The sequence below is a fragment of the Colletotrichum costaricense genome, assembly GCF_030867565.1.
Source record: "Colletotrichum costaricense strain IMI 309622 chromosome Unknown Scaffold_14.1, whole genome shotgun sequence".
NCBI lineage: Eukaryota > Fungi > Ascomycota > Sordariomycetes > Glomerellales > Glomerellaceae > Colletotrichum > Colletotrichum costaricense.
The window spans coordinates 375,697-400,967 of NW_026848243.1; the positions used below are offsets into that span (position 1 = coordinate 375,697).

Consider the following 25,271-nt stretch of genomic DNA (forward strand, 5'->3'; position numbering starts at 1 on the left):
AAGTAACCGAAATGCCTGTCCTTGGAAACCCCTGATGCCGCTGAACCCTAAGACGCAACATATCAGATCACTCGAAGCCAAGCACCTAGTCCAAGCCAAGGCACCCTTCGCTCCAGCCGCAGCGGAAAATATCCATGAATTTGGATAGCCGCAAGGGTGGTGTTTGAAGATGCAAGTTGGAGTGATGGTGGCTTGAATACATGGTTTGCCGTTCTTTCGCCTAATATCCAAAACCGCCCCGATTCTCTCGAGCCTATCTCCTCTGGGCATCATCAGGCCGTCAAAAAGTTAGTCCACTATCAATAGGGTCTAGTTTTATGGTTTGCCAAAGCCGAGAAAGTTCGACCACCGGCCACCATATCAAACAACTTGTGCCTCGGGTCGCAGCCAAAGGCGAGATGAACGCTCTCAGCACACCACCTTCATCCGCTCTGCCGTCTGGTGCCGCGGCGAAGATTGCCGTTGCCCGGTCCCCTCCTTTGTCCCGCTCCAGCAAGCCGCACTGCCTCGGCGTCCGTCTGGAACACGAAATGGAACAAGCGAAGAAGGGGGTCAGAAATCAGCCACCACCTGTGTAGAACTGCGAACCAACCGTGTTACCGTGTAGCCTAGCTTGATCCCCCAGCGCCATTGGGCCGTTTCCTGTCAGACCATGCCCGGCCTTAGTTAAACCTCCGTGAATTGCTGCAGGTCCCCCGGACGCTAGTCTCGGTGCAGAACCCCCCATTCCGGAAAGGCTTCAGCAACGGCCCTCTTCCTTCTCTTCCGAAAGCTCGCAAAAGCTCTGCCTGCACGCTAGACCTGCAGCCTCTCGCAGCCCGTTCATTACGGCTGGAGCGTGCAGCATCAAGGCGGGATCGAATCGCACGCACCCTGACAAGCCTGACAAGCCTGGCATAGACATTAGTCTCCACGCAATACGCACGCGAGGGAGACCAGTCGAAGCTCGCGTAAATTGTGAGGAGATTGAGATGCCGTCATTTATCCAGCGATCCGTCACGTTTCCCACCCTGGATGCGGCAGCGCGGCTTGTTGTCTGTGCTTGTGCATCATGGCCCCGTCCATCCCTCCAGCGTCGCATGCCGCCTGGGGCCCCTTCGAAGGTCCCACTTCTCATCTCATCTGGTCTTCATGCCTCTCGATGGGGTTTGAAAAGAGAGTTCGCCCTCCTCCTTCCAATCTATCCCACTCGGCTTCGCTCTTAATTCTTAGCCCTATTGTACATGTATGAAGGAAATACTGCCCCCATCCCCTAGTTTGTGCCGCGACCAGACCACCATCGAGGATCCACATATAACGAAGGAAGACAAGATTTTATATAATAGCCAAGACAGACAACGCTCTTCGATGGGAACAAGGATCTTGTAGGGGCATGTCCCGCTTGAGCATAGCAGTATGGCCTCCGACCAAGTGAGGCAGAATAGCCTCATCATAACAGCATGTTTTTTCACAGCAATTTCAAGTAAGTCGATTGGTTAGAGACTCGGACAACGTGAGAACTGACATAAACGGTGTAGCCATGGTTGTCATTGCCCGGACCTTTGTTCGAGCAGTTCTTATCCGAAAGCCTGGCCTCGATGATTATTCAATGATCATTGGAATGGTTTTCACTCTCGCCTACCTCGCAGAGATCTTTGTCGGAAAGGCCAATCATATCGGCTTCCCCTCCAAGGATTTGAGCCTCGACAACATGACAAATCTCCTGAAGAATACACTGGCAATTCAAGTTACGTATTATGTTTGCATATCAGCAATCAAGATATCTATCTTGTGCATGTATCTCAGGTTTGGTAGGTTTTTCTATAACATGATGGTCAACGTGTCATATGCTGACTCTACTGGTAGCTGGCACCAGGTCGCTCAACATTCTGTGCATATGCACCATTGTATTCCATCTTTTATTATTCGTCATCTGTATTGGAGTCACTCTATCTCAGTGTCAACCGCTCTACGAAATGTGGGACTTGACCGGGACTGTGAATGGAGTGTGTATCAACACCACCGCCTTTTTCTATTGTGAGTTATCAGCCATCGACAATGATCCACAGATCACCTATGCCTGTCAGATTAGTTGCTAATGGTGGCCAGTTACATCCGGTTTTAACATCGTAACCGACATTTGGATCCTCGTCCTCCCTATCAAAACACTTATGGGCATTCTTCGGCCGCGGCGAGAAAAGATCGCGCTGGGCATCATTTTCGGCGTTGGCGTGTTTGCAACAATAACATCCATCGTCCGGTTACACACGATTTACACATATACCCTCGCCAAGGATCTCTTCCAGGAGAGCATCCTCATCAACATCTGGTCCATGTTGGAGATCAACATCGGAATAATATGCGCCAGTGTTCCTGCACTGAAACCCCTGTTTACTCCTCGTGCTCTACGGGAAGCCGCAAATCGGAACAAGCCAGGCGGTTATCAGTATCATAGTCATGAGAGATCAGGGTTCCATTCGAACAATTCAAAATCGAGAGACAGGACAGAAAACCCCTACAACTTGGATCGAGTGGGTGGGCAGGTAAACTCAAAGACGGTACTACAAAGCACATCACGTATGTCAGGCAGTGAGGATAGTATCCTTGGGGTATGAGTCACGAGTATCAAAACGACTGGGATTTCAAGGCGTTTAAGCGATATGTACTTCAGAGAAGCAATGCTTCCGTCACGTTGGGGACGTTGGAGTGAAGATATTATGACAATATGCAATCAGCGTTCAATCACTCACAGAGTAGATTGCTACGTGCTATTGACGTATTTGTTTGGGAATGAATGTTGAACAGGTGAAAAGGTTTTGAACATTTAGCAATTAATCATTGATCTTTTGCTGCGCAAAGAAATAAGGGTAGGCATGTCACCCCATTGAAACGCCAGCCAGTGCACAATCGGTATGGCGAAACACCTAGTTCAACCGACTGTATCGAAAGGTAGGCTCAATGCAGCCTCAATTCCTGCCTTGTGAGAATATATGTACGTGAACTTCGACTTCAAAGGAAACTAACAGCAAAACCTCTAATTAGAGAAATGACGGTGGATTACACCCGATTCCTTCGACCTTTTGGGACAGGTACCTTATCCAGGGTAAGGTACCTCGGATATGGACATGGAAGCAGATGCGTAAGTGTGCATAAAGCAGGACTGCCTCGCAAGCTCATCGACCTTTATCGTTCATCGACGAGCATCAAGCAATTAAGAGGTAGTGAAAGGCCGTCGCTCATCACAATATAGGGTCCTGGGTAGGATAATGGAGCGACTTGGACATGCAAAGAGCTGAGTTGAACGCGAGTCGCATGATATCGATCAAACAGGAATGTGAGACGATGAAAACTACCCTGCGGCAAGAATCTTTCCAGCTACGGAATTGATAATTTCGAAATACAACAAGAATCGATAAGTTATGCGTCTTGCATCAATAAAACGAACATAGGGACGGGATGGAAGGATATCAACCAACAATTGGAAAACACACACAACCCGTGATTGATCAATATGATGACGAGCCAAGAGCGATAAAACATTTTCGATAATATCTGCATGATACTAAGAAGTGTATATCACGGGTTTTCAAAGCGATTACTTGACCTGTCGGGAATTCTCAGTATTGCAGCAAGATCGGGTTCAAGACGGCAAGTTAAAATAGCAATGGGTCTTATTACAAAATGACCCAACACCCATTCACTACTTAGTTACGCCTACCTCGACAGGCCGCAGATCAAGACCACGCGGACAGATCAGACCGCGCAATTAGAACAAGCCCACCGTTACATGTAACCCTACTATTAGTCTTACCTGCTTCGGAAGGCTGGACCCCGCGTCTGTGGTGCTTTGCGATGACTGTGGCTTGGACCCTGGTTGAGTCTGGCGTCATCATTGGTGGCTTTTGTTATGCTTATGTGCCATCGACAAACAAATTCCATCCACAGACTGATCAACCCTTCTAGCATCCCACAGCCCGAAACTGACCATGAGGAAGCTGCGGAATGGAAATACGCAGCAAAATCACAATTTTGGTTGAGAATGGGCAAGAATTATGGATTGCCCATCGCGACCTCTAGTGCCTATTTCCCATGTGAAATACGAATTTTGGTGAGCGTCGGACGCGGTCAGTTGAGATGCCTCAAGCGACCTTGATTATTATCCCTGGAATGGCAAAATTATGCCGTACGGTATGCTATGTGTAGGTATGCTGTGTCTACTACATATGTATGCGGAAGGCGAACCTACTTTCAGGGTTGCCTTCGATCATTGTGCCTTTTTCCACAAATGGGCAACTGTTCTTTAATGATGTACACGTGGAAACCGCACACACACACAGATCAAATAGTACAAGCGATAGGCTTCGTAGGATCTCGACTTAGCGCAGTATCTCCGGGTTTGTGGGGTAGACTCGGATGCGTCCCGGTGATAACCCCCTGCGTCGAGCTAAGCTTACCTTATGCCATATAAGGGTGTTCGGAAAAGGGAAGGCAAGTTATTTACAGGTAGACCCAGTCCAGAATACTTATTGATTCGTCTGAGAACACGTTGATGGTCCGTTACTGGTGGAATCCTGTGCGGGAAAACCTTTTCCTTCATTCATCAGATATGAGGCTGAAGATAGCGAATGGGCTAGGATATGCTTAGTTGGGTGGTATGTTCGATACTTGGGAGCAACAAGAGAAATTTTGACTATTGAATCATTGCTTTATCAAAACTATAATAGCTATAAGTACAGCGTTATATCCCTAAGTGAACCAAGATCACATCATCATCAAGCTTCACCCCTGATCTCCAGAGCCAAGACTTCCTAACGCCCTGCTCCCGGACAACGCCAAGATGCACCAATACTACCTTCTTGCTCTCCTTCCTGCGGCCTTGGGCTGCCTAAACACCGACACAAACGCCTGTGCCAGCTACATCAAGTCCAACGCCGCCGCGTCGACCTTCTGCGCCACCTTCACCAAGAGCACCGTTACTGCCACCACCGCTCTACCCGCCTGGGCTACCAATTGCTCACAGAAGCCGAGTCTAATCTCCGCTGAGTGTACTTGCGCCTACAGTGGTGCTGGTGGTAGCTCGCCGACTACAACGTTGAAGACTACTACTGCCGCAGGAGGCTCTACGCCCACCGGAGTTACTACCACTCTACCCAAGTCCACTGGAGCTACTTCTACCAGCAAGGCCATCACCGTCTCTGCTGGACAGTCTTATGATGGCGGCATGAAGAAGTTTGACCGCAGCCGTACGTTGTCAAGACGAGTAAAAGAATGATGGATGATCGAATACTGATTCCAGAGCAGCTAGGGTTTGCGCTGAGCAAGATGAGACAGGTGAAGCTGATGCCATGTTCGTGCTTGAGGCCGGTGCCACCCTCTCGAACGTCATTATTGGGCCCGATCAGGCAGAGGGTGTTCACTGCAAGGGAACTTGGTTTGTCGTTCCTCAATTCTGAAGGGAGTTTCGATGCTGATTGATTATAGCACACTGTATGGAAACCACCAGAAGAGAAGACATGGAGAACAGCAGACTGACAGTGTATAGTAACAACGTTTGGTGGGAAGACGTTTGCGAGGATGCTCTGTGAGTCTTTCTATATCAGTTGTGCATTCATTTCTTGTTGATAGCTTTCACTCCAGGACTTTGAAGCAGACCAGCGGAACCTCTTACGTCAACGGCGGTGGTGCCTTCAAGGCCGCGGACAAGATCGTCCAATTCAACGGCTTTGGAACTGTCTCGATTAAAAACTTCTACGCTAATGAGTGAGTCGAACTCATCGTCTTTTGCCGTGATGCAACCTGCTAAAACGCCCAAAGCTACGGAAAGGTCGTCCGAAGCTGTGGTAACTGCAGCGGTAATGGAGGTGCACGCAACATTGTCATGAACAACGTGATTGCAAAGGACGGTGGAGTCCTCTGCGGCATCAACACCAACTACGGCGATACCTGCAAGGTCACTAGCTGTTGCCAAGATGACAACAAGATTTGTGATAGGGTATGATGACTCTAAGCCTGACATCTCTTTGCATGTACAAGGAAGATTTACTTACTTTGGACTATAGTACACCGGAAATAACAGTGGTGCCGAGCCTACGAAGATTGGCAGTGGCCCTGACGGCACTTACTGCGTCGCCACAAGCTTCACCACGGCCTGTTGATCGTCTGTAATGATGACGACCAAACGATCTGTATAAGTTGGCTTGGTTCAAGCTGTTTATTGCTGGTTCGAAGCTGCAGGCTCGTAAGCAAGGGGTGGGAGGTTTGGAAGCTTCTGGCTCTTGGAACGTAGTAGCTTGCACTGTACATAACTGAATTGTACACTCAAATCCATTTATCTGTATCTTAGTTGTCGCTGAAGCAAAGAATTAAACGACTGGCGATGCGGCGAATATCTCGTTCGCCCTAGTGCACTTCAGTGACTCATTCCATCGCATGCCAACGATAAGTTATTCGGCGATTCGATTCAGGCCAAACACAAAGTTTTCAAGATCTTCTTACGCATCAGTACTCAGATTTGCGCCAGCCGGCAGATCCAAATTGTGTTTCTCGAGGTTTGATCGAGTCGAACAGAATCTCAATGCACCTGACATGCTTACTTAGTACTTTGTTAACGTTGGGTGACATGTTTCCCAGAAACATCTATAGTACCTGTGCTCTAGGTTCCAGACTTCACTCCTGTCGAAAGCTAGTAAACGGTAGAGTAATATGCACTCAACGTTGAGGTTACATATCGTATATAGCCTCTTGGCAAGACCACCTTGCGACTCTGCTCCATCCCAATCTGCCCCAGTCACCTCGGCCAACTTCTGCGCCTGGGCTTCTTATTTGAAGTCTGGGTTCATCTCTTTGAATCCAGTCCAAATCGGTAGCTTCTTTATCAAAATGACGAAATGCGGAGCCTGCAAACCAAAGACCTGTGTTCCCGATCATCGCCTACGGGCTCTGCGGGCTACGAGCACTCCCAGGCGTTTAGGAAAAGGTAAGGAATTCTGCGGCAACTTTACCAAGACGGTCATCGCGAACGTGTCTGCGGTTCCGAGCTATACTAGGGGGACTTGTGCAACAAAAATCATCTCAAAAGTTGGCTTAGCATATTCTTGCTTGCCCACGACGACGGAAACCGAGCTTAGATAGCGTAGCTCAAAGTCCTCGTCCTATATTACAGGCAAAAGAACTCGGATGATCCAGTTGAATTGAGGAGAACTGAGTGCGGTGTCCCCAGAGCTGGCGATATCTCATTTTTGTTCCGCAGACTCCATATATAATTCAAGATAGGACATCGCGTCCAATCTAAATATCGCCTCACCGAGATAAGTTGGCCTTGAGCAAGGGTCATCCATGCTCAACTCGACGGCTCTCAATGAGAATCAAGGTACAAACAAGCTGATCCAGGGAGCTTTGTCCTGCTTTTGTTCTACTTAAACACTAAACGATGGCGAGAAGTATTACTCATCTCGACAGCAGGTCATTTTTGTCGACTGTTATCGGGGTCTTAGAATTATTGTAGCGCAAAGTTATCATCTCTTCGGAGAGGACCGGACACTAGAAGCAAGCTTTCAGTCAGGATCCACCGGTTGCAGATCCACAATGACAAAGCCGGTCCCGGCGCCCGTCCCAAAAATTGTATCCGTAATCCGAATCTTTCATTCCCGTTTCTTTCGGTTTTCGAACCAAAACCGACTGAGCAAATAACATCGGAAAACATGCGCTCCAGTCTCTCCTGCGAATTCTGCCGGTATGTCCCCCATTGGTCTCCGGCATCGCTTCCGGCGATCGATCGGATCCGATGTAACGGCCGCTGACCCAGTTTTTATGACCCCGCAGACGGTCCAAGATCAAGTGCGTCAACAGCGGAAGTCCGCCGTGTACCAAATGCGAGAAGTCGGGAAGATCGGACTGTGTACTGACCAGACCCCACGTCGCGCCGAATGGACGGGCGGCTAAGCGGGCGCGGCGAGCAACGGAAGAGGCTTCATCTGTATCCCATGATCAGGACATTGGGTCTCAGCGACAACTTCTCTCTGCGCCCCATTCACGGGGCCCGGCGACGCCGTCGTCGGGATTGGAGTATCGAGATGGCAGGCAGGAAATGGACCACCATCTCGAGCAAATCCCCAAAGATGTTGTCTACATCGCTCTCGAGGCCTTCTGGCGCAAGTTCCCTGAGCTTCGCGTTATTCACCCCTCATCTTTCATGAAATCGTTTGGGTCCAATTGCCCTAGAGAAAGTAAGGCGTTGTTGGCCACAGTTCTTGCAATGACCAAGACCCAGAAGCCGGATTCGGATCGTCTGCGATCGCAGATCCTCTTTCCGAGCGAAAGATATGCATCATATGCATGTGATGTCCTAGCAGCATGCATACTCCAGCCACCAGATGTCAAAGTCATCCAGGCCCTCCTTATTCTTACGTTGTATGAATGGGGCACGCGAGATTTCCACAAGGCCTGGATGCATTGTGGTAGGCCAACTTCCAAAGTCTTGCGTCGAATGTGTCTGACATCAAACAGGAATTGCAATTCGGATGATGCAATTACTTCATAGTTCGCGAGTAGCGCCCTTTCCACTTGAGATTCCACAACGCAGCGAGCAAAACAGCCTCACTCCCGCAATCGAGACAAGGACATTCTGGGCATGTTTCATTATGGACTGCATGGTGAGCTCGGGAACATACAACCCACGGGTGCTTCCCAAACAGGAGATGGCAAAGCTGAATGTGCCGCGGCCGCCTACTTCTACCGAGTTTGCTTTAGGACCAGGATCGTCAGCGCAAGCTGAAGGTGCGGGGGAAAATTTCACATCGAGTGGAACCGCAACTTCGGTGTATCTTGATTTGGACCAGAGTTTTGGGGTCATGGCTGATGGGTTCGACATCTACTCTGATGTCATGGCTTTTGTGTTCAACGACGGGCGTAAAGCGCCAGGCATGTGCTTACCCGAGAACTGCCCCTGGGTTCCTACATCACCCGTGGCATGTTGGCGTCGGAGACTGGAGGAATGGAGAACGAAGCAGCACCATCGATTACACTATCCGGCCAACAGCGTTGCTGCATACGCTACACTAGGCTATGGTGAATCCTTCGTCTATCTAAATCTACTTTATTACCAAAGGTTTGCCGAAGCTTCCCCCCATGTGCAGGGACTTCACTGGGCTAACACGAAATTTCCGTAGTGTTGTCATGCTTCAGCGAGAATACTTTCCGTTCCTACCGACTATTGACATGACTCCTCGTGGACCCATAGATCCCCCTACTCTTGAAGCTGAGGCTCCCCCGGGCTGGTGGGAACAAAGTGCAAAAGAGCTATTCGAAGCAGCAGGCCACCTGTCCAGCGTTCTTCGAGAAGCTTCAGAATGTGGCGTTGCAGTCATGACGCCCTTCGCTGGGTTCTGTGCGTTCTCATCTTGCTACATCAATCTATATGGATTCATGTTCCCGAGAATTGGCGTTGGCTATGCTACCAGGGCGGAAGAGTACATGAATTGGAGTATAGAGTATCTCAACAAGTTTCGCGAAGTCTGGGACCTCGGGGACGGATGGGTGAGTCATTGATGCCATTGGAGACGTAGTCCCGGTGGAACACCGCTATTTTACTTATGACTGACGCGTAACAGCTCAAGACCATCCAGAACGGGTCGTTGATGTACCAACGAGCCACGTCTGACGCCCAGAAATATCGCGGACGATCTCGCTTTGACTTCAGTGTCTTACATCAGTCTGTTCATGAATTTCGGGTAGTCGATAGATCTGCTCAACATTTAGAGGAAATCAATAACGCTGAGCGGGGCGCCGTCAGCACCGGCGAGGGCAGCAATGTGTCAGGCGACAAGGCGAATCAGAATATCGGCGGGTTAAACCCACAAGCGTTGATAGACGCTGTTGGCAGTATGGATGATCAAGGGCTTTGGCCGAATTGGTGGTCAATGCTGGAAGATGTCGATGCTTCAGAGATGTTCACGATGGGCTAGCCGCATTGGACAAAGGCTTTGAGTGGTGGGTACTTTTCAAGAATGGGTATTATTGAACTAACTATGTACAAAAGTCCGAAGTCGAACTGCCCTGGCAAATGCGTCACGCTCAGCATCAGCATGTCCCTGGTCATGGCCGCTTTTCAAAGAATTTCCGCTTCAATCTCCTCCAGTGCTTCCCTGAAAACACTGCAAATCTTACGTAGCTCCTCCTCTGTTGTCGTGAACGGGGGAGCAAGTAGGACGTGATCTCCTCTCGAGCCATCCACCGTGCCAGCGCCGGGGTAGAGAGCGACGCCCTTCTCAAAGGCCCGCTCTTGAACTCGTAATCCAAATCGCAGCTTGGGATCAAAGGTATCCTTTGTCTCCCTGTCCTTGACAAATTCGACAGCCCAGAACAAACCTCTTCCCCTGATGTCACCGAATGATTTGCACTTGATGAGCTCAGTGCGCAGTAGCACTTCAAGCTGCTTCCCTAACTGAGCGCAGCGAGCGACGAGGTCGTCCCGCTTCACGATCCTTTGAACAGCCAACGCAGCTGCGCAGGCAATGGGATGGGCTTGGTAAGTGTGTCCGTGGTTGAAGGCGTTGGATCCCTGTCTCAGCATGGACACGACCTTCTCGTGCATCAGAACGCCGGCAATGGGGCCGTAACCTCCGCCGAGACCCTTGGCGACTGTGACGATATCGGGAACAATGCCCTCTTGCTCAAAAGCGAAGTAAGTTCCAGTGCGTCCGGTGCCGCACATGACTTCGTCGAGAATGAGAAGAGCGCCATGCTTGTCGCAAATTCGACGAGCACCAGCGATGTAGCCGACAGGGGGTGCCACGCAGCCTGCGGTAGCGCCCACCATAGTCTCGGCAACAAAGGCAATGACATTGTTTGGGCCAATCCTTTGGAACTCGTCCTCGATCTCGGCAAGTAGCCTATCCGTAAATTCATCCTCGGTCTCATCTGCTCTCTGGTATTGGTACGGATATGCTGGTGAAACATATGAGACGTGGGGGTAGGAGAAGCCCTCGTATGGGACCTTTCTCGATGCGACTGTTGAAATCGACATGGTCGCCATAGTGTTGCCGTGGTACGCTTGTTTTCTGCCAATAAAGTGCTTCCTCTGCGGCTGACCATTTTCGAAATGGTACTGACGGGCCAATTTTAGCGCCGATTCGACGGCTTCACTTCCGCTGCAGACGAAGAAGGCCTTGTCGAGACCATGCGGATTGCCATCGAGGATAAGGTCGGCAAGTTCCTCAGCCGGCTGTGTCGTATAGGCTTGCGTGTGGACGTAGCTCACTTTTCGGGCTTGGTCCGAGATAGCTTGAATGACTTCCTCGTTGGCATGGCCAATCAAGGCTACAGCAGCACCACCGCATGCATCGATGACTCTCTTGCCGTTGGCGAGGTTTAGGTAGATACCACTTGCTGATTCGACCATGGAGGGGTGCTGGATTAAAGATCGGTGCATAAGACGACCTTCTCCACCCTTGGTCTTGGTATTCTTGACTGTGTGGGGTTCGGCGTTGACTGCTGTGAACAGCTCGTCGTCTCTTGCGGGAGCCATGGCGAGGGATGTGGACTGTAGAATAATAACTTGAGGTGAGATGAATGTGTAAGTTCTCTATGTGGTTTCTGTTCCCCGAAACAAAGTGGGAGAAAAGAGACAACCGGCACTTTAACTCTCCTAAATAGACCTTCGTTATTCGGCGCTAGTGCTGAAATCCGAGAATCATCGGGATCGACAAGCCAGCGGCTCCGTGTTCACGGAGCCCAACCGGCCCTTCCAACGGTGGGCCCGCGTCAAAATCATCGGAGGAATTACAATAGAGAATCCACTTTGGACATCTCCATAAAATCTGCAGACGATGATAACCGCATTATCGCGAGAAATTCTGATTTCGGTTCTGACGTAAACCCGATAGCCGAAAGCCGACTTACAACATTCGATTTTCTCACTCAGACTCGAGAATATGATAAGCTCGAAGCCTCTCAGGGAGGAGGCTGAAACTTTCAGTTCGAAGAGAGTATGCTTCTGACAGCTTCTGCCGAATCCATTTGAGTTTCGCCAAGATGGACAACGAAAAAGGCACCTACCCCGAGCGACAAGTCGTCCAAAGACAAGATGGGCACGATACCGACCACTCAAGTGACGACCAAGCCGTAAGTTCAACTCCCAAAGTGGAGCAGCAGACTTACGATGACCGGAAAGCTTGGGTCACGGTTGCTGCATCGTCACTTACCATGTTTGTCTACCTCGGAGTGATCTACTCATGGGGCATCATGCAAGTCAAGCTCGTCGAGACGACGGGTTCTAGTCTAACAACCTTGACATTTGTCGGATCAATGGCGACATCTTTCATGATTTGTTTCAGTATTGTTTCCGACAAGATCATCAATAGGATAGGATATCGGCTGGCTGCGTTGATTGGTGGTTTCTTCATGGGTTTGGGTGAAGTTCTCGCAAGCTTTACTACATACCATGTTGTGGCTTTGTTCTTTCTACATGGTCTCGTCTTCGGCCTTGGTGGTGGCCTTTGTGTCTTTGTGAGTGCAACAAGACTCCTGCTGGGTCTGCAAATGTCCTACTGGCGCAAACCATAACAGCTAATGTCATTCCTTACCAGTCTGTCTCGACTGCCCCGATGGGTCTCTTCAAGAAGCATAAAGCATTGGCCATGGGGTTTGTCTTCGGTGGGGGCAGCTTGGGCTCTGCCATCATGAGTGTTGTAGCCAACTACCTTGTCAAAGACCTGGGCGTCTCTTGGACGTTCCGCATTCTGGGTTTCATTCTGTGGGGTGTTTCTATCCCTGCATCCTACTTCTTGCCAAGGAGGATGGCTTCGGGAAAGAAAGCCTCCCGTCAGCTACAGTGGTCAGTAGATGGAAACAGCGACAACTTGAACATGGCTGACATGTCTTAGGTATCGCTTTAAGGAACCTCGCTTCCTCCTGCTCGTCGGCGGCACTGTACTTTCCTGCTTCCCGCTCTTCATCCCGCCCTACTTCATTCCGATTTTCTCGAGATCAATGGGCTATACTAAGGAAATCGGTATCATTATGCTTGCCTGCTGGAACTTAGCTTCTACCTTGGGCCGTGTTGTCGCTGGATGGGTTGCCGATACTCTTTTGGGACCAGTCGAAAGTCTAGCAATCTGCATGCTCTTCATGGCTCTGAGCTCCCTCATCGTCTGGCCTCTTTCATCATCAATCGGCATCTTTTCCGTCTACCTCGTATTGAACGGTATCGGATGTGGTGCGTTCTTCAGTCTCACGCCTATCGCAGTGAGCGCCACATTTGGAGGAGAAAACACCCTCAGCATCATCCCCGTCGTCTGGACGACTTGGTTCTGCGGTTTCTTTTTTGTAAGTCATAATATGCCGTGCACTACTTAAACTTTTGCTTATCAAGTTAGGGTACTCCCATTGCTTCAGGACTTTACTCCATCTCTAGTGATGTTGATGGTCTTGAGAAGTTTCGCCCTGCCGCATATTATGCCGGAGCAATGGCGTTAGCGGGATTTGCATGTGTTTCGGGGATCAGATTTGCGCGGAGGACGGAGAAGACCGAGAGGTCTTGATGACAGGATTCATCAGATGACCTGGTGGGTAAATGAACAGCATATTTCTGTCGAAAGTGCACCGAATAACGGCCGATTACTAAGTTAGAAGTTGACACTAGCACGCATGATACCACAGATAGATCATAGAGAGTAAGTAGAGCATAGAGACTGCTCAGATGGAGGGCTACGAGCACTCAGCATCAGCATTAATATGAATGATGATATTCACTGATACCTCCAGCCTGGATCATCGTCACTTCCCAAAAGTCGCACGCGAAGCACAATGCGAGTCTTTGGTGACCAGACTGGCATGCCTGATCAAACCAACCAAGAGACTGGACCAACGAATGCTCACGATGATTTCGTTGAAAGCCATGCAATGGGCGTCAAAATCAATCGTTCAAATCAGGCGTGACGATGGCCATTCAAAAGCGCATCAGAGTCTTTGGTAATTGGGGGAGCGTTTATTGGCGGGACTTCGCATATGCGATGATACTACTTAGCGATGCGGGGAAGTAGCTTCGTGTTACTGGTGGGTTTAATCACTGATATTGGATTACTTGGCACAATGTGACACTAAACACCCCTCAAATTGATAACCCTTCGCAAATCTCCAAACGACCATCCATGGATTGGGATGATCACCATATGGCTTTATCGAAGAACGTTATTTCCATGAACCACGACGTCGCATTTCCTCGTACCCCGCTATGTCTGTGACTTGTGCCTCTAATGTGGAAATGTTTTTACGTCCAAGACCGAGTTTCGGGCTAAAGTAAAAGACTCCGTAGATTCTGATCTGATATGCTGTAGGCGTTTTCAATGACAGATGAGCTGAATGATCTTCCGGAAGATACCTGGAGTTGATGCTCACGTGTTCAAGAAACCGCTTTCCGTGCCTTGGAACGGTAGACATCTAGCTTGTAAATATAAGCTGGATACATGCATCGATTTGAATCTAAATTCAGACCAGTGCATGTCTCAATCGATTCCTGGCACATCAAAGCTACTTCTTTACACAGCAGCATTTCTCCCTCTTTTCGTGGAGCTGAAACAAAACCATGAAACTCTCATCCATAGTGGTGCTTATCCAATGCTTTGTCGCTGCCCGGGGTGCTGTCACTGAGAGACAATCCAGTGGCTGTCTCGCTTCTGCTACTGGATTTGCTTCTCTGAACGGGGGCACAACTGGCGGCGCAGGCGGAACGGAGGTGACAGTAACTACTCAAGCTGATCTCGAGAAGTATGCCAGCGCATCAGGCAAATACGTGATTAAGATCAGCGGTCGTATCACCATCAGCCCTCTCGGCAAGGAAATCAAGATTGCCAGTGATAAGACCGTCATCGGATTGGGCACCACTGGCGAGCTTTATCAAGGTGAATTCTTAACATGTCCTTCCATTCAACACGTTATATACTAAGGCGGCTCCAAAAGGTGGTTTGGGCTTGAACGGGGTCAGGAACATCATCATTCGCAACCTCAAGATAGGTCACACCAACCTTAACGATGGCGTGGAAAACGACCGTGACGGTGTTCAAGCCGACACCGTGAGCAATATCTGGATCGACCACTGCCTTTTCGAAGATGGCGGTGACGGCTTAGTTGATCTTCGGAAGGACACCACCTACTTCACCGTCTCCAACAACATCTTCCGTAACCACGACAAGACTTTCGGCATTGGCTGGACCGAGAATGTCACGGCTCGTGGAACCATCAACCACAACTGGTTTGACAACACAAATCAAAGAAACCCGAGCGCCGACAACTTGGCACAAGTGCATCTCTACAACAACTATCTCTACGGCGTCACTTCATACGGGCACTACGCTCGCGGCAGCACCAACGCACGTATCGAGAATGTCTTCTTCGAGAACACCAAGAACCCCTTGACCAAAGACTCGGGTGCCGTACTCAATGCCTCTGGTAATACGTATAAAAGCTGCACTGGCACTACGGCTGCAAACTCAGGAACCTCCTTTGACCCCAAGAGTCTCTATTCGTACACCTTGACTGCTACTGCGGATGTTCCTGCCTATATCAAGGCCAATGCTGGTCCAAGAGCTTCTGTCTGCTCCTGAGTTGAGAGGATCACAGTCATAGTGATATATCAAGAATCCTAAGAACATGCCCAGTGTGCTATAAGTTGCAGTCTTATTATCTGAGTTCTCGAGATGAATCTCGTTGTCGTATCACACCTACATCCCCATGAACGGCCCAATGTCTCATTTCTCTCAGTCATCGAAGCAGATCAAGTGATCTTGTACTAGGATAAAAATGGTTTAAAAGCGTTCGCGAGCCAAAAGCTTGCTTCCCCTAGCCTTTGAGACCGATGCTCGCCTACGTCTATACCCTCCCCAATCTGTGCGCTCAAACCAGCCACTTTCCATCTCCCTTGAGCTTCATCTTCGACTTTTCCCAGTGACCTGCGTCAAACTTCCACGCCCAAACCTCCTGATTGGCATCGTAGCTAGCTTTGTGGCGTGACTGGAACTGACCGAGGCCGGCAGCACGCATAAGTGACCTCCATGGCTGGTTGTCATCACCCGTTTCAATCCTGAACACCTCACAGCTCAGTTCGGTTCGAGCATGTTCAATCAACGCCTCGAGGATCTCGAGACCATAGCCTTGACGCCAATGTCGGTGATCGATGTTGATGCCGAGGTCCGTCATGCGCCTATCTCCCGACGAAAGTGTGGTCTTGCCGGCGAGAAATCTAGTGGGGTCCACGGTCTCGAAGGTGTTGTAACCACCATTGCCGATCAACTCGTTGGTCTCACGGAGGATGATGACAACCCAGCCGTTCTTTCCATCTTTCGTGAAATCGACAAACTTGTCGATGCGGGTGCGAATTCTCTCTATAGTCAGGTTCTGTTCCGACTCTTGGAAAGGAAAGTTGTCGGGCGTCTGGAGAAAATTGAGTAAATTTTCCGCATCTGACTGAACAGCTGTGCGGATGACCATCCGCGGAGTTCCGATCTCGAGGACGGAACCATGTCGTGATGAGTCCTGTAGCGCCATGCTGGAATCGAATTCGTAGATTTCGATGCGACAGCTAGGAATGCAATTCGGTGCTGTGCCGAGATAATCGATCAGACTTAAACAGCCTACAGTATTGATTTTAGTTGGTCACCAATACAGCGACGATGGACCAGCGGCCGGTTGGGAGACTCAGCGCTGCTTTATATCTGTAAGATGGGGTCCAGCCGAGGGTCCAACAGATTCAGAACCTAGGAAAAGGACTTGAATCCCTGTGACATTGTTGGCTGACAAAACATAATGGAATCCCTGCGCTCGACAGCCCAAAAGACCTCGAGGACCTTCCTTTTGAGGAAATCGCAACTCCCGACTTTCCGCGACAGCCTTAGACTACATCCAGAAAGCGTTCAGGCCCCACAAGCATGATCGCCTCACACGGAGCGCGACTTGCGGCACAGCAAATGAGTTCGATGTATGCAATTCAGACCATGACGCTATTCACACCTGCCTTACCACTAATGGCAATGCATCACTGCCTGGCCGCATATGACGCGCGCTGAGACGGTCAATCTGTCAAGGTGAGGCTGAAAACATAGCTGGGATGCACGTATAATGCGCGGATCACATCATTCCTACCAGAAAGTGCTTGCTTCGGCCGCCGCCAAATCATGTTGTCGAAATAGCTAGAATGGGGACGCGGCATCGTCTAAAAGGGCGACATGTATCTTGAACACTAGTCGGCCACTCTACCCCTCAAATTTTGATCAAATTCTTCACAAGACACAATACGTGCGGAGGCCACTCCTCTCCGAGTCAAGTACTGCAGTCTTCTGCTGCTGGTACTCGGCGTCTTGGGTGCTTGTTTTGCAAGATGACAACGTTGGTCCAGATGGTGAAAAGCGGCATAACTCGTTTCCAGATCCCATCTCATCAGTAAGTACATGAGCATTGGGCAAAGAGTCGACCGAAGACACTATCGAGACCAGAGAGGATTTGGAAGCATGGGAAAGTCCGTTTTCTCTATATCATCTTCATAATTGCCTTAGCCATCCTTACCAGATATGCTTCTCTACCTTTGCATCAACAAACACTCTACTGGGAAGAACCCGTGAGATCGGAGCTTCACTGTGGGTATATGATTAATATGTCCTTTCCACACATTGAGAGCAACGAGCTCCTGCAAGATCACATCACTGAGGTAAAAGCAGTGAAGAACGAACCGAGAATATCCGACTTAGACAAAGACTACGCCATGCCACCTTCTGCTAGTGTCAATAATGCGTGGTCTTCTCTGCTTCCGAAAGAAGGCGGGTTCTTCGAACACCCTGCTATCATATCTAGTGCTAGTTGGTTTTGCTGTGTTCCATCATCTCCACTGCCTCGATGTGTTGCGCCTAGCACTGTACGAGCTTTACCCAGACACCAAAGGCTATCAGCTAATACTTCTCATTTCACGTCCCATCTGAATCACGATGGCGCACATTCCACCATGGATGCCGACTTATCCTATGACATATTCAATGTTGGCCACTGTTCTGACCTATTACGTCAAGCTATCTTGTGCCGCCCCGCGAGTATACCCTAAACCCTTTATTAGATACTTTTAAATCCTTTGAATATTATAGGAGTCCAGGACTGACCCTTCTCCACGTACAAGATTTGATGACCGAAAATTTAGAGCCCAATTCTGGCGGAGGTACCGGCTTTGGGACTGAGCACCGATGTGTTAAGTGGCAAGAACTGATGGATGGTGATGAACCAATTACACTGAGATTTTGAAACTGAAACAATTGAACGATGGTTCTGGAAAATATCCAGTGTTACACAATTCATATGGCAAGCTTCCTGGAGGACAAGATACGCACCCAGGCATTGAGAGAAAAGTCTGTTTGATGCTGCTTTCTTCCATTCCTGAGGTTAGCTGAAAAAAGACGTCTTGATATGGGCAAGACCGGAGTGCTGCGAGTTTAGCTCCTTCTAAGCACGAGCTTTGCTTTTCCCGAGCCTGCCTTACAGGTCGATTTTGCTTCCATCCTGTTTTTTGACTTGGAATACTTGACCTCTGTCTCAAAAACAACGGTTAGTAAATGTTTGGAATCAAGGAAGTGTTGTTTGTACTCAGTGACACGTGTATGCATGGTGGTAAATCTAGCGCGCCTGAAACAAAATTTCCCTGATCTTAGGCTAGTGCATCTTCCTGATTGTTAAAACGGCAATTTCTAATGTTCGAGAGTGACATCACAGAAAACCAGGCAAGTAGTGGAGTGATTTGCACTGCACTGACTGATTTATCTGAAAACACAAGATGAAATTGATGAGGCTTTCCTTTGCGTGTGCTACTGAATCTTTTCAATGAGTTGTACATATTGACAAGGGCCACTATGCTGAATATGCCAATCGTGAGTTATGTATGCTGCCCTTGCTCATTTACACCGTCACAAGCATCGAGAGGAGAGCATAATGACTCGAGGTAGGGAGCCTGAGAAGGCTCAAAGTGGAACGCAAGATGTAGCACATTGCCATCGGCTTAGTTCAGTTTGTCGTCCAGGGTCATTCCTACATAAAGGTTTCCAGTTGACTCTATGCCACAGAGACCTTTCTGAGAAACGTTCGATTTAGGTTTAATGAGCCCAGAGCGTACATTGTGAGCGGGAATACTACAGCGCGGCCGGGACTAGCTTCGGAGAAATTGCACGCGGCGGGGAACGATGAGAGGGATGGTTGCATGCCGGCGGAGAATTTTAGTCCACCTATTTCCGTGTCCCCGAGCCCCGCGAAAGATAGTATGAGACCATTAGTTTAAAGGAGCTTCGACCGCGTGGTCAGTTTGGGAACGATTGGCGGTCATGAGTGACTGACTTTCATGCAGCCAAGGATTTCATCTTGAGAACTTGTTTAATGATCACGCGCAGTGACGATACTTCCAGCTAGGTTAATAGTAAGGTTTATAAAACATGGAAGCTCCAAAACCTTTGCCACATCCATATGTTCCTGAACATGAAAACCGCAGAGAATCATAGATTATCGCTGACAGGCTTGCATCAACATGAAGATTTTGAACGTCCTCTCCACCTTGGCGGTTATAGTAGGCAATACCTTTGCGGCTTCGCGAACATCGCCGCCATCCGGCGCAATCGTTGTTGCGAAATCGGGTGGCCAATACACCACGGTGAGTAAATTCCGTGCAAAACCACGGCGCTACGGTTCCTAGGGTCTTACATGGGGATCTGATGTGATGTCACTTCGCTGATGTATACCAAAGCTTCAAGCAGCTATAAACTCCATTTCAGCCAGCTCCACCGCGACTACCACAATCTTCATCCAGCCGGGCACTTACTCTGGACAAGTTTCCATTCCCAGCCTGAGTGGAAAGCTAGTCATCTACGCATACACTACCAACGACCAAGACTACACCAAGAACCAAGTCATCTTGACCAATACTCTATCAGCTGCGGATGCTGGAAGTAACGACTTATCCGCAACACTGAGAGTTGCGACTAGCTACTTCAGTCTGTACAACGTCAACCTGATCAATGGCTATGGAAAGGGCTCTCAAGCTCTAGCCATCTCTGCAAATGGCCAGTACCAAGCGTACTACGGCTGCAGCTTCGTCGGCTATCAGGACACGATCTATACCAACAAGCCACACCAAGTCTACAAGAACAGCTATATTGAGGGTGCGACTGACTTCATCTTCGGCAACGATGGCAACGCTTGGTTCGAGAAGTGCACGATCGCTATCAACGGTGCCGGATACATCACTGCGAGTGGTCGCGACAGTGCCGACAGCTACTGGTACGTGATCAACAAGGCCACAATCGCAGCAAAGTCAGGTGCTGGTGTGGCCAAAGAGTCTACGGTGCTGGGCAGGCCGTGGAGGGAATACGCGCGCGTTGTCGTCCAAAACTCACAACTCAGCGATGTCGTCAAGCCTGTTGGATGGTCTGCTTGGGGCACTAACCCCACTGCCAACGTTTACTATGCGGAATATGGCAACACTGGAACTGGTGCCAGCGGCACGCGGGTGAGCTGGGCCAAGAAGCTGTCAAGCGCGGTTTCCATTGACACGATTCTTCCGGGCTGGGCTTCTTGGGTTGACACAACTTATTGGAACTCGTCTTGAAGTTTGCTTCCTATAGCAGACGTAGCTCGTCAGGGGAAGATCTTTTTCGAGAAACAACCCAGAAAATCGAGACTTCTCCAATAATCCATTTCTTCATTCCTGATGAAACCTTTCGTTTCTGTCTGGTATATCATCACCCTTAGTCCCTTCATTGACTTATGTTTTGTATTGGTCGATGGTTGCTCCGGAGCATTGACGCTGGCGATTTTGGACTTCCTAAAGCTGGCGACTCGACATCGTGATCCGGTCTGGTACCGATTTGTCCTAAATTGTCGTTGATATCATTTATCAAGCCTGCATCGTCGATATCTCGCATTTGTGATGTTAGCTGATCGTTCTGTCGAGAAAGCTCGGAAAGATCAGTGCGATTGCAAGAACTTTTAGGGATTTGAGTTGCTGATCGGAAAGGCCAAATTTTCCAATCATAAGACAAGTACGGCCGCAGGGGCGGTAAACAAGCAATGATCAAACCGACTTGCAAGTCAATAGCACTCCATAACTCTGTCAGGTCGGTGTTAGCAACATGGTCCGTGCAAAGAGGTAAGATGCTGTACTGGACATCAGATTAGAACGAGTTTCGACTCACCAATGAGTGTGAAGGAGCGAAAAGATGTTACAGACACCTGAATACCTAGAAACCGTGCCAGGCTGACTGCTAAGTTGATGGCTCCCAGAAAGAATGTGCAGTAAACACTGATTTTGACACTTTTCTGAAGTTGCAGTCGGTACAATACTAAGAATGGCAGACAGAAAACTTTGAGATGTGTGAGAAGTCCGGATGCTCTTTTACCTTATGTCATAGACACAGTGATGGGAAACTTACTCATCAGATCTGCGGCAAAGTTCAATGCCCAAGCGATTTGGAATACTTGAGCGAACACTATTGGGGAACATGCGACTGCCGGATCTTGGGACCTTGAAGAGAATTTAGTTGGAGGCAAGGTTTCCATGATCAAACGGATTAGCCTTACCAGTTTCCTCGCAGAGGCCTACAAATGAGAAGTAGGGTGAGCATGTTGGTACTATACGCACAGCCACAATACACCATGGTTCCCCAGAGAATCTTGCGCCTAGTTTCCATGAAGATCGGGAAAAATCGAGCATATAGACTCAGGAGTGTTGCCTTGCAGAGATAGAAGGCTGTGAAGAATGGAAACTGGCCACTCCATTGCAACTGCATAGAGTGGTTATTAAACTGACTTACAATAACAAGACACCCTTGCATCTCTCCAGAACCGAGAATCTTACTTCTCGGAAGTCAAGGATGCTTACCTTCCACACAAGTTCTAGGTCCTCGGGTGTCCCATCATACCCCTCTAGGGTATAGGCAACGTGGGAACGCAATACCCCCAACTTATGGAACACAACATCGTATGAAGCGGATGCTACAGTAAAGAGCCAGGCAACACAAACAAGAATGTCGCTCGTGATAAGGGGAAGGTTCTGAATGACTAATCGCAGGTATATTCGGGCGCCGATCAGAATAGCCGCGATTCCTATCAATGTGAATTCGGTTCCCTAACTATGTTAGCCTGACTAAGAGTTTGATCTGAAAGACTGCGTAGAAGCTAGTATTCTGCGGGGAAAGATAACACAAAATGAGTTGTGAAGTTTCTGGAGGCATCGTGACGTACAATGACCGCACCTGCGGATGGCCCATTCACGTCCATGATGAAGGAATTCGCGATACTTCCAATTCGAAAAACCAGACGTATCAAGGCCGATCATAGGAGAAGAATTTAGGCCAAATCCCTCGAAATTCCCCACTGACGGAATCTGCGCTTTATTATGTTTAGATGGAAATTGTACTTCAGCTCTCCAGATGGCTTTTGCCTAGCTAGACGCCTGCAAACAGTTAGAGCGCCGCCACAAGGGGTCGGGGCACGTCCACATCGACAGCCACATCTAAGCGCGATCGAGTAGTGACCTACCAACAATCTGAAAACGGAAAACTTGGTTCCTTTGTTCGCTTCGGTTTCGCTTCTTAACGTGATTATCTGTCCAACTTTTTGATGAAGCGCCGGGCTCGGCAAGACTACTTGACCTAAGATACGGGTTAGAAGCAAGCTAGCAATGTCTAGCGGACCCGAGTATTTGGACTTCATCGAGGTTATGACCACCGTTTGAACTCTCATCGTGATCTTGTAGGCCAGTGGTAATACTTTGAATCGCACTTCGGGTGCTTCCGCAGCACTAGGTATCACTCGACCCAACGACCCTCTGAAACTTCAGAAGAGCCTCTTTACTCTTCGTTGGAAGGCATAATCACTGCAGATTCCCATCTCCCAATAGGTAGTGAACTCGTGAGTGGTCTTGGTCAAATCAATACTCATTATATGCAAACAATAGCCTGACAAGTGACGATTGATCTGATATGAGTAGACCTTCCGGCATATTCGATCTCGAAAATTCTATGTGATGAAGCTTCTTAGGTGTGGATGAACTGAGATCGATCCTAATGAAATACACAGGCCCCACATGAATGCTATGTGTACAATTGATTAACTTATTTTCAGGATACTCGTCGTGAATTCAATATTGCCACGTGGATGTATCTACAGTGGCCCTTATTCCTTAAGTCCGATACCATAGTGGAATAGGCCAGATTACACTCAAAGTCAGGACTATCGCCATTCTATAATGAGTGCTACTACAATACAGGAGACTTGGACGTACTACTATAACCTCACCACACATCGTCTTACCTTATCCGCGGCGGCGACATAACGCGACAGTTGACCAGACCCGGTCTTTCTCCCTCAGTCTTAGCGTCTCTTCGTCTGTTCACATACTTTCCACATCAGTGCCTGGTACGGTTGCCGCCGAGCTTTGATAGTCCTCTTCCTCCACACTCTATTCCACTTGTCAATAATTCTCACTACGTCTGCCACCCTCTTCGCACTGAAGATCGAAAATCAAGTCGCCAAATGTCATCTCAACTATTGTGATTCATGTCGCGCAAGGCAATTCACATACTTGTGCTACTGAGTGCAACTCATTGAGATATAAGCATGGCTGAGCTGTATGCTTGACCCATGGATAATGAACCAGACCATATATGCATCGTCACTAAAATGCTCTCAACACTTTTTCTCCTAGTTTCTCACTCGGATACCTATGTTTGCAGTGACCCAGGCCCACAGTCTTCGATCTTCACCACGCGACGATATAATCGTCATCGTGTCTTTCAGTGTTGTGGTTTAGCTGTGCCTTGCCCCTTCATACCAGCGCTTCTCGAATCACACGCCGCGCGGCATCACACTTATTGACTGATTGGTCCCCGCAAATCAGGGTTCTATTGTGCTCTTAGAAAGCGCAGTCGGCTACTGCGAAAGGGTTAAGCAAGTTCCATTTGGTTCAGCTCAGTCGTCGGCGGCTGGCTGAATTCAGCTGAGCTGCAAGGTATGTGAGTGGGGACGGGAAGGGCCAGAACCGCGGGGCCGTGGGCGGGCCGAGAAGCTACCTATTTGAGCTACGCCTCATCCACATATGGTCGTGACCGCAGCTCTACCCCTGCAATGTTAGTGAAATGCCGTCAAATGATGGGCACGAAACCCTCTCTATCACGTTGGTCACTATTTCACTACAGGCAGCCACACGGGTTCCCTCAAGAACGCTTTTCAGACCCTTGACGAATGAGAGTTGGCTGTGGCAGCGGAAAAGCAATGTGGAAGAATTCGGAACTACGTCTGAGTGTGATCTATGGACTCAGTTTGGGGAAAAGCCGTGATATGCAACCGCCTCAAAAGTTCTGGACTTGCCTGTTCCAGCGAAAATATCCCAAATAAGGCGACGAGCAATGTGCCTTGCATACCCGCTTCTAACCAGCGCTTGGGATGACGCCTCGGATCACATATTCCGAACTGACATTGAGGTCAGCCAGCCTCTTGGGCTTTCCTGGCAGAGGGAGAAATTTTCAGCGCGGATGCCGATGGTATGGCATATGCGTACATGATGATTATACGTTGTATACATGCATAGTGCTGAGGTATTCAGGCAGCAGTAAGTCAGGTCGTTCCTTCAAATTCCAAGTTTGTGTTCACAAAGTGCGCGAGATAGCGCCAAAATGATTGTCGTGGGTTCTAAGTGGCGAAGGTCGCGACAGCTTCCTAAACAATTCGAGGATTCTACACCCGAGGAGGAGTACGAACCACTCAAGCCATTGGATGTCTTTTGAATATCGCCTCAACCGAAGCTGGTATGGATGCCAGTGAGGCGAGGCAAGGGAGGAAAAGCTCATGTGTGCCTCGACTTTACCCCTGGAGAAGTGGAAGTTGTGATTTGTATCGCGAAGAGGCTGGCTGAAACTTCCACCACCATTTTTGATCACACAGCTACTCTAGTCACGACACGGGTGCTAAGCTGCGGCTGATAGCTGAGTGGCAAGATGATCAACCAAGTCGTGCGAAATCCAAAATGCTGGCTTCATCTCAAACTATAAAAGCCTCCATCGAAACCACCCCATCCTGACAACTCTTTCCCGTTATCACCAGCTTCCAATCACTATCAGTTCGCCAAGATTCTCGCAAACAAGCATACTTTCCAACTTTTGTTCTCATATTCACTCTCATTGTTCAATCGACTTTTTGGTCTTCTTTTCGCTCTCAGTAACATCTGCCCAGCAAAACCCAGGAGAAAAGTCATTCACTACGAAGCCATTCCCTACCAAACA

The 25,271-nt window shown here is 48.9% G+C and overlaps 11 protein-coding genes across 11 annotated transcripts; 8 read left to right on the forward strand and 3 right to left on the reverse strand.

Moving 5' to 3' along the window:
* Window positions 1-1,395: 1,395 nt before the first annotated feature.
* CCOS01_12008 (uncharacterized protein) lies at window positions 1,396-2,594 on the forward strand (the record flags this gene model as incomplete). The annotated part of the gene is made up of 4 exons (XM_060460158.1): window positions 1,396-1,462; window positions 1,518-1,790; window positions 1,846-2,016; window positions 2,089-2,594. The coding sequence occupies 4 exons, from the start codon at window positions 1,396-1,398 to the stop codon at window positions 2,592-2,594; spliced, it is 1,017 nt and encodes a 338-aa protein (XP_060309101.1).
* Window positions 2,595-4,816: 2,222 nt separating this feature from the next.
* Window positions 4,817-6,134, forward strand: CCOS01_12009 (pectate lyase; the record flags this gene model as incomplete). The annotated part of the gene is made up of 6 exons (XM_060460159.1): window positions 4,817-5,222; window positions 5,281-5,410; window positions 5,522-5,560; window positions 5,617-5,739; window positions 5,794-5,971; window positions 6,039-6,134. The coding sequence occupies 6 exons, from the start codon at window positions 4,817-4,819 to the stop codon at window positions 6,132-6,134; spliced, it is 972 nt and encodes a 323-aa protein (XP_060309102.1).
* Window positions 6,135-6,858: 724 nt separating this feature from the next.
* Window positions 6,859-7,110, forward strand: CCOS01_12010 (uncharacterized protein; the record flags this gene model as incomplete). The annotated part of the gene is made up of 1 exon (XM_060460160.1): window positions 6,859-7,110. One exon carries the CDS (start codon window positions 6,859-6,861, stop codon window positions 7,108-7,110), a length of 252 nt encoding a protein of 83 aa, XP_060309103.1.
* A 569-nt stretch (window positions 7,111-7,679) lies between these two features.
* On the forward strand, window positions 7,680-9,941 carry CCOS01_12011 (fungal specific transcription factor domain-containing protein; the record flags this gene model as incomplete). Its single annotated transcript, XM_060460161.1, has 5 exons — window positions 7,680-7,711; window positions 7,801-8,435; window positions 8,485-9,085; window positions 9,147-9,513; window positions 9,588-9,941. 5 exons carry the CDS (start codon window positions 7,680-7,682, stop codon window positions 9,939-9,941), a joined length of 1,989 nt encoding a protein of 662 aa, XP_060309104.1.
* Window positions 9,942-10,084: 143 nt separating this feature from the next.
* Window positions 10,085-11,503, reverse strand: CCOS01_12012 (aminotransferase class-III; the record flags this gene model as incomplete). Its single annotated transcript, XM_060460162.1, has 1 exon — window positions 10,085-11,503. One exon carries the CDS (start codon window positions 11,501-11,503, stop codon window positions 10,085-10,087), a length of 1,419 nt encoding a protein of 472 aa, XP_060309105.1.
* A 506-nt stretch (window positions 11,504-12,009) lies between these two features.
* Window positions 12,010-13,517, forward strand: CCOS01_12013 (major facilitator superfamily transporter; the record flags this gene model as incomplete). Its single annotated transcript, XM_060460163.1, has 4 exons — window positions 12,010-12,483; window positions 12,564-12,811; window positions 12,861-13,302; window positions 13,353-13,517. The coding sequence occupies 4 exons, from the start codon at window positions 12,010-12,012 to the stop codon at window positions 13,515-13,517; spliced, it is 1,329 nt and encodes a 442-aa protein (XP_060309106.1).
* A 1,043-nt stretch (window positions 13,518-14,560) lies between these two features.
* On the forward strand, window positions 14,561-15,578 carry CCOS01_12014 (pectate lyase Pel-34K; the record flags this gene model as incomplete). Its single annotated transcript, XM_060460164.1, has 2 exons — window positions 14,561-14,876; window positions 14,935-15,578. 2 exons carry the CDS (start codon window positions 14,561-14,563, stop codon window positions 15,576-15,578), a joined length of 960 nt encoding a protein of 319 aa, XP_060309107.1.
* A 289-nt stretch (window positions 15,579-15,867) lies between these two features.
* CCOS01_12015 (acetyltransferase) lies at window positions 15,868-16,518 on the reverse strand (the record flags this gene model as incomplete). The annotated part of the gene is made up of 1 exon (XM_060460165.1): window positions 15,868-16,518. The coding sequence occupies one exon, from the start codon at window positions 16,516-16,518 to the stop codon at window positions 15,868-15,870; it is 651 nt and encodes a 216-aa protein (XP_060309108.1).
* A 1,210-nt stretch (window positions 16,519-17,728) lies between these two features.
* On the forward strand, window positions 17,729-18,255 carry CCOS01_12016 (uncharacterized protein; the record flags this gene model as incomplete). The annotated part of the gene is made up of 2 exons (XM_060460166.1): window positions 17,729-18,046; window positions 18,133-18,255. 2 exons carry the CDS (start codon window positions 17,729-17,731, stop codon window positions 18,253-18,255), a joined length of 441 nt encoding a protein of 146 aa, XP_060309109.1.
* Window positions 18,256-19,522: 1,267 nt separating this feature from the next.
* On the forward strand, window positions 19,523-20,599 carry CCOS01_12017 (pectinesterase; the record flags this gene model as incomplete). The annotated part of the gene is made up of 2 exons (XM_060460167.1): window positions 19,523-19,645; window positions 19,739-20,599. 2 exons carry the CDS (start codon window positions 19,523-19,525, stop codon window positions 20,597-20,599), a joined length of 984 nt encoding a protein of 327 aa, XP_060309110.1.
* A 148-nt stretch (window positions 20,600-20,747) lies between these two features.
* Window positions 20,748-22,269, reverse strand: CCOS01_12018 (uncharacterized protein; the record flags this gene model as incomplete). Its single annotated transcript, XM_060460168.1, has 6 exons — window positions 20,748-21,100; window positions 21,186-21,353; window positions 21,423-21,514; window positions 21,571-21,773; window positions 21,872-22,117; window positions 22,234-22,269. 6 exons carry the CDS (start codon window positions 22,267-22,269, stop codon window positions 20,748-20,750), a joined length of 1,098 nt encoding a protein of 365 aa, XP_060309111.1.
* Window positions 22,270-25,271: the final 3,002 nt, after the last annotated feature.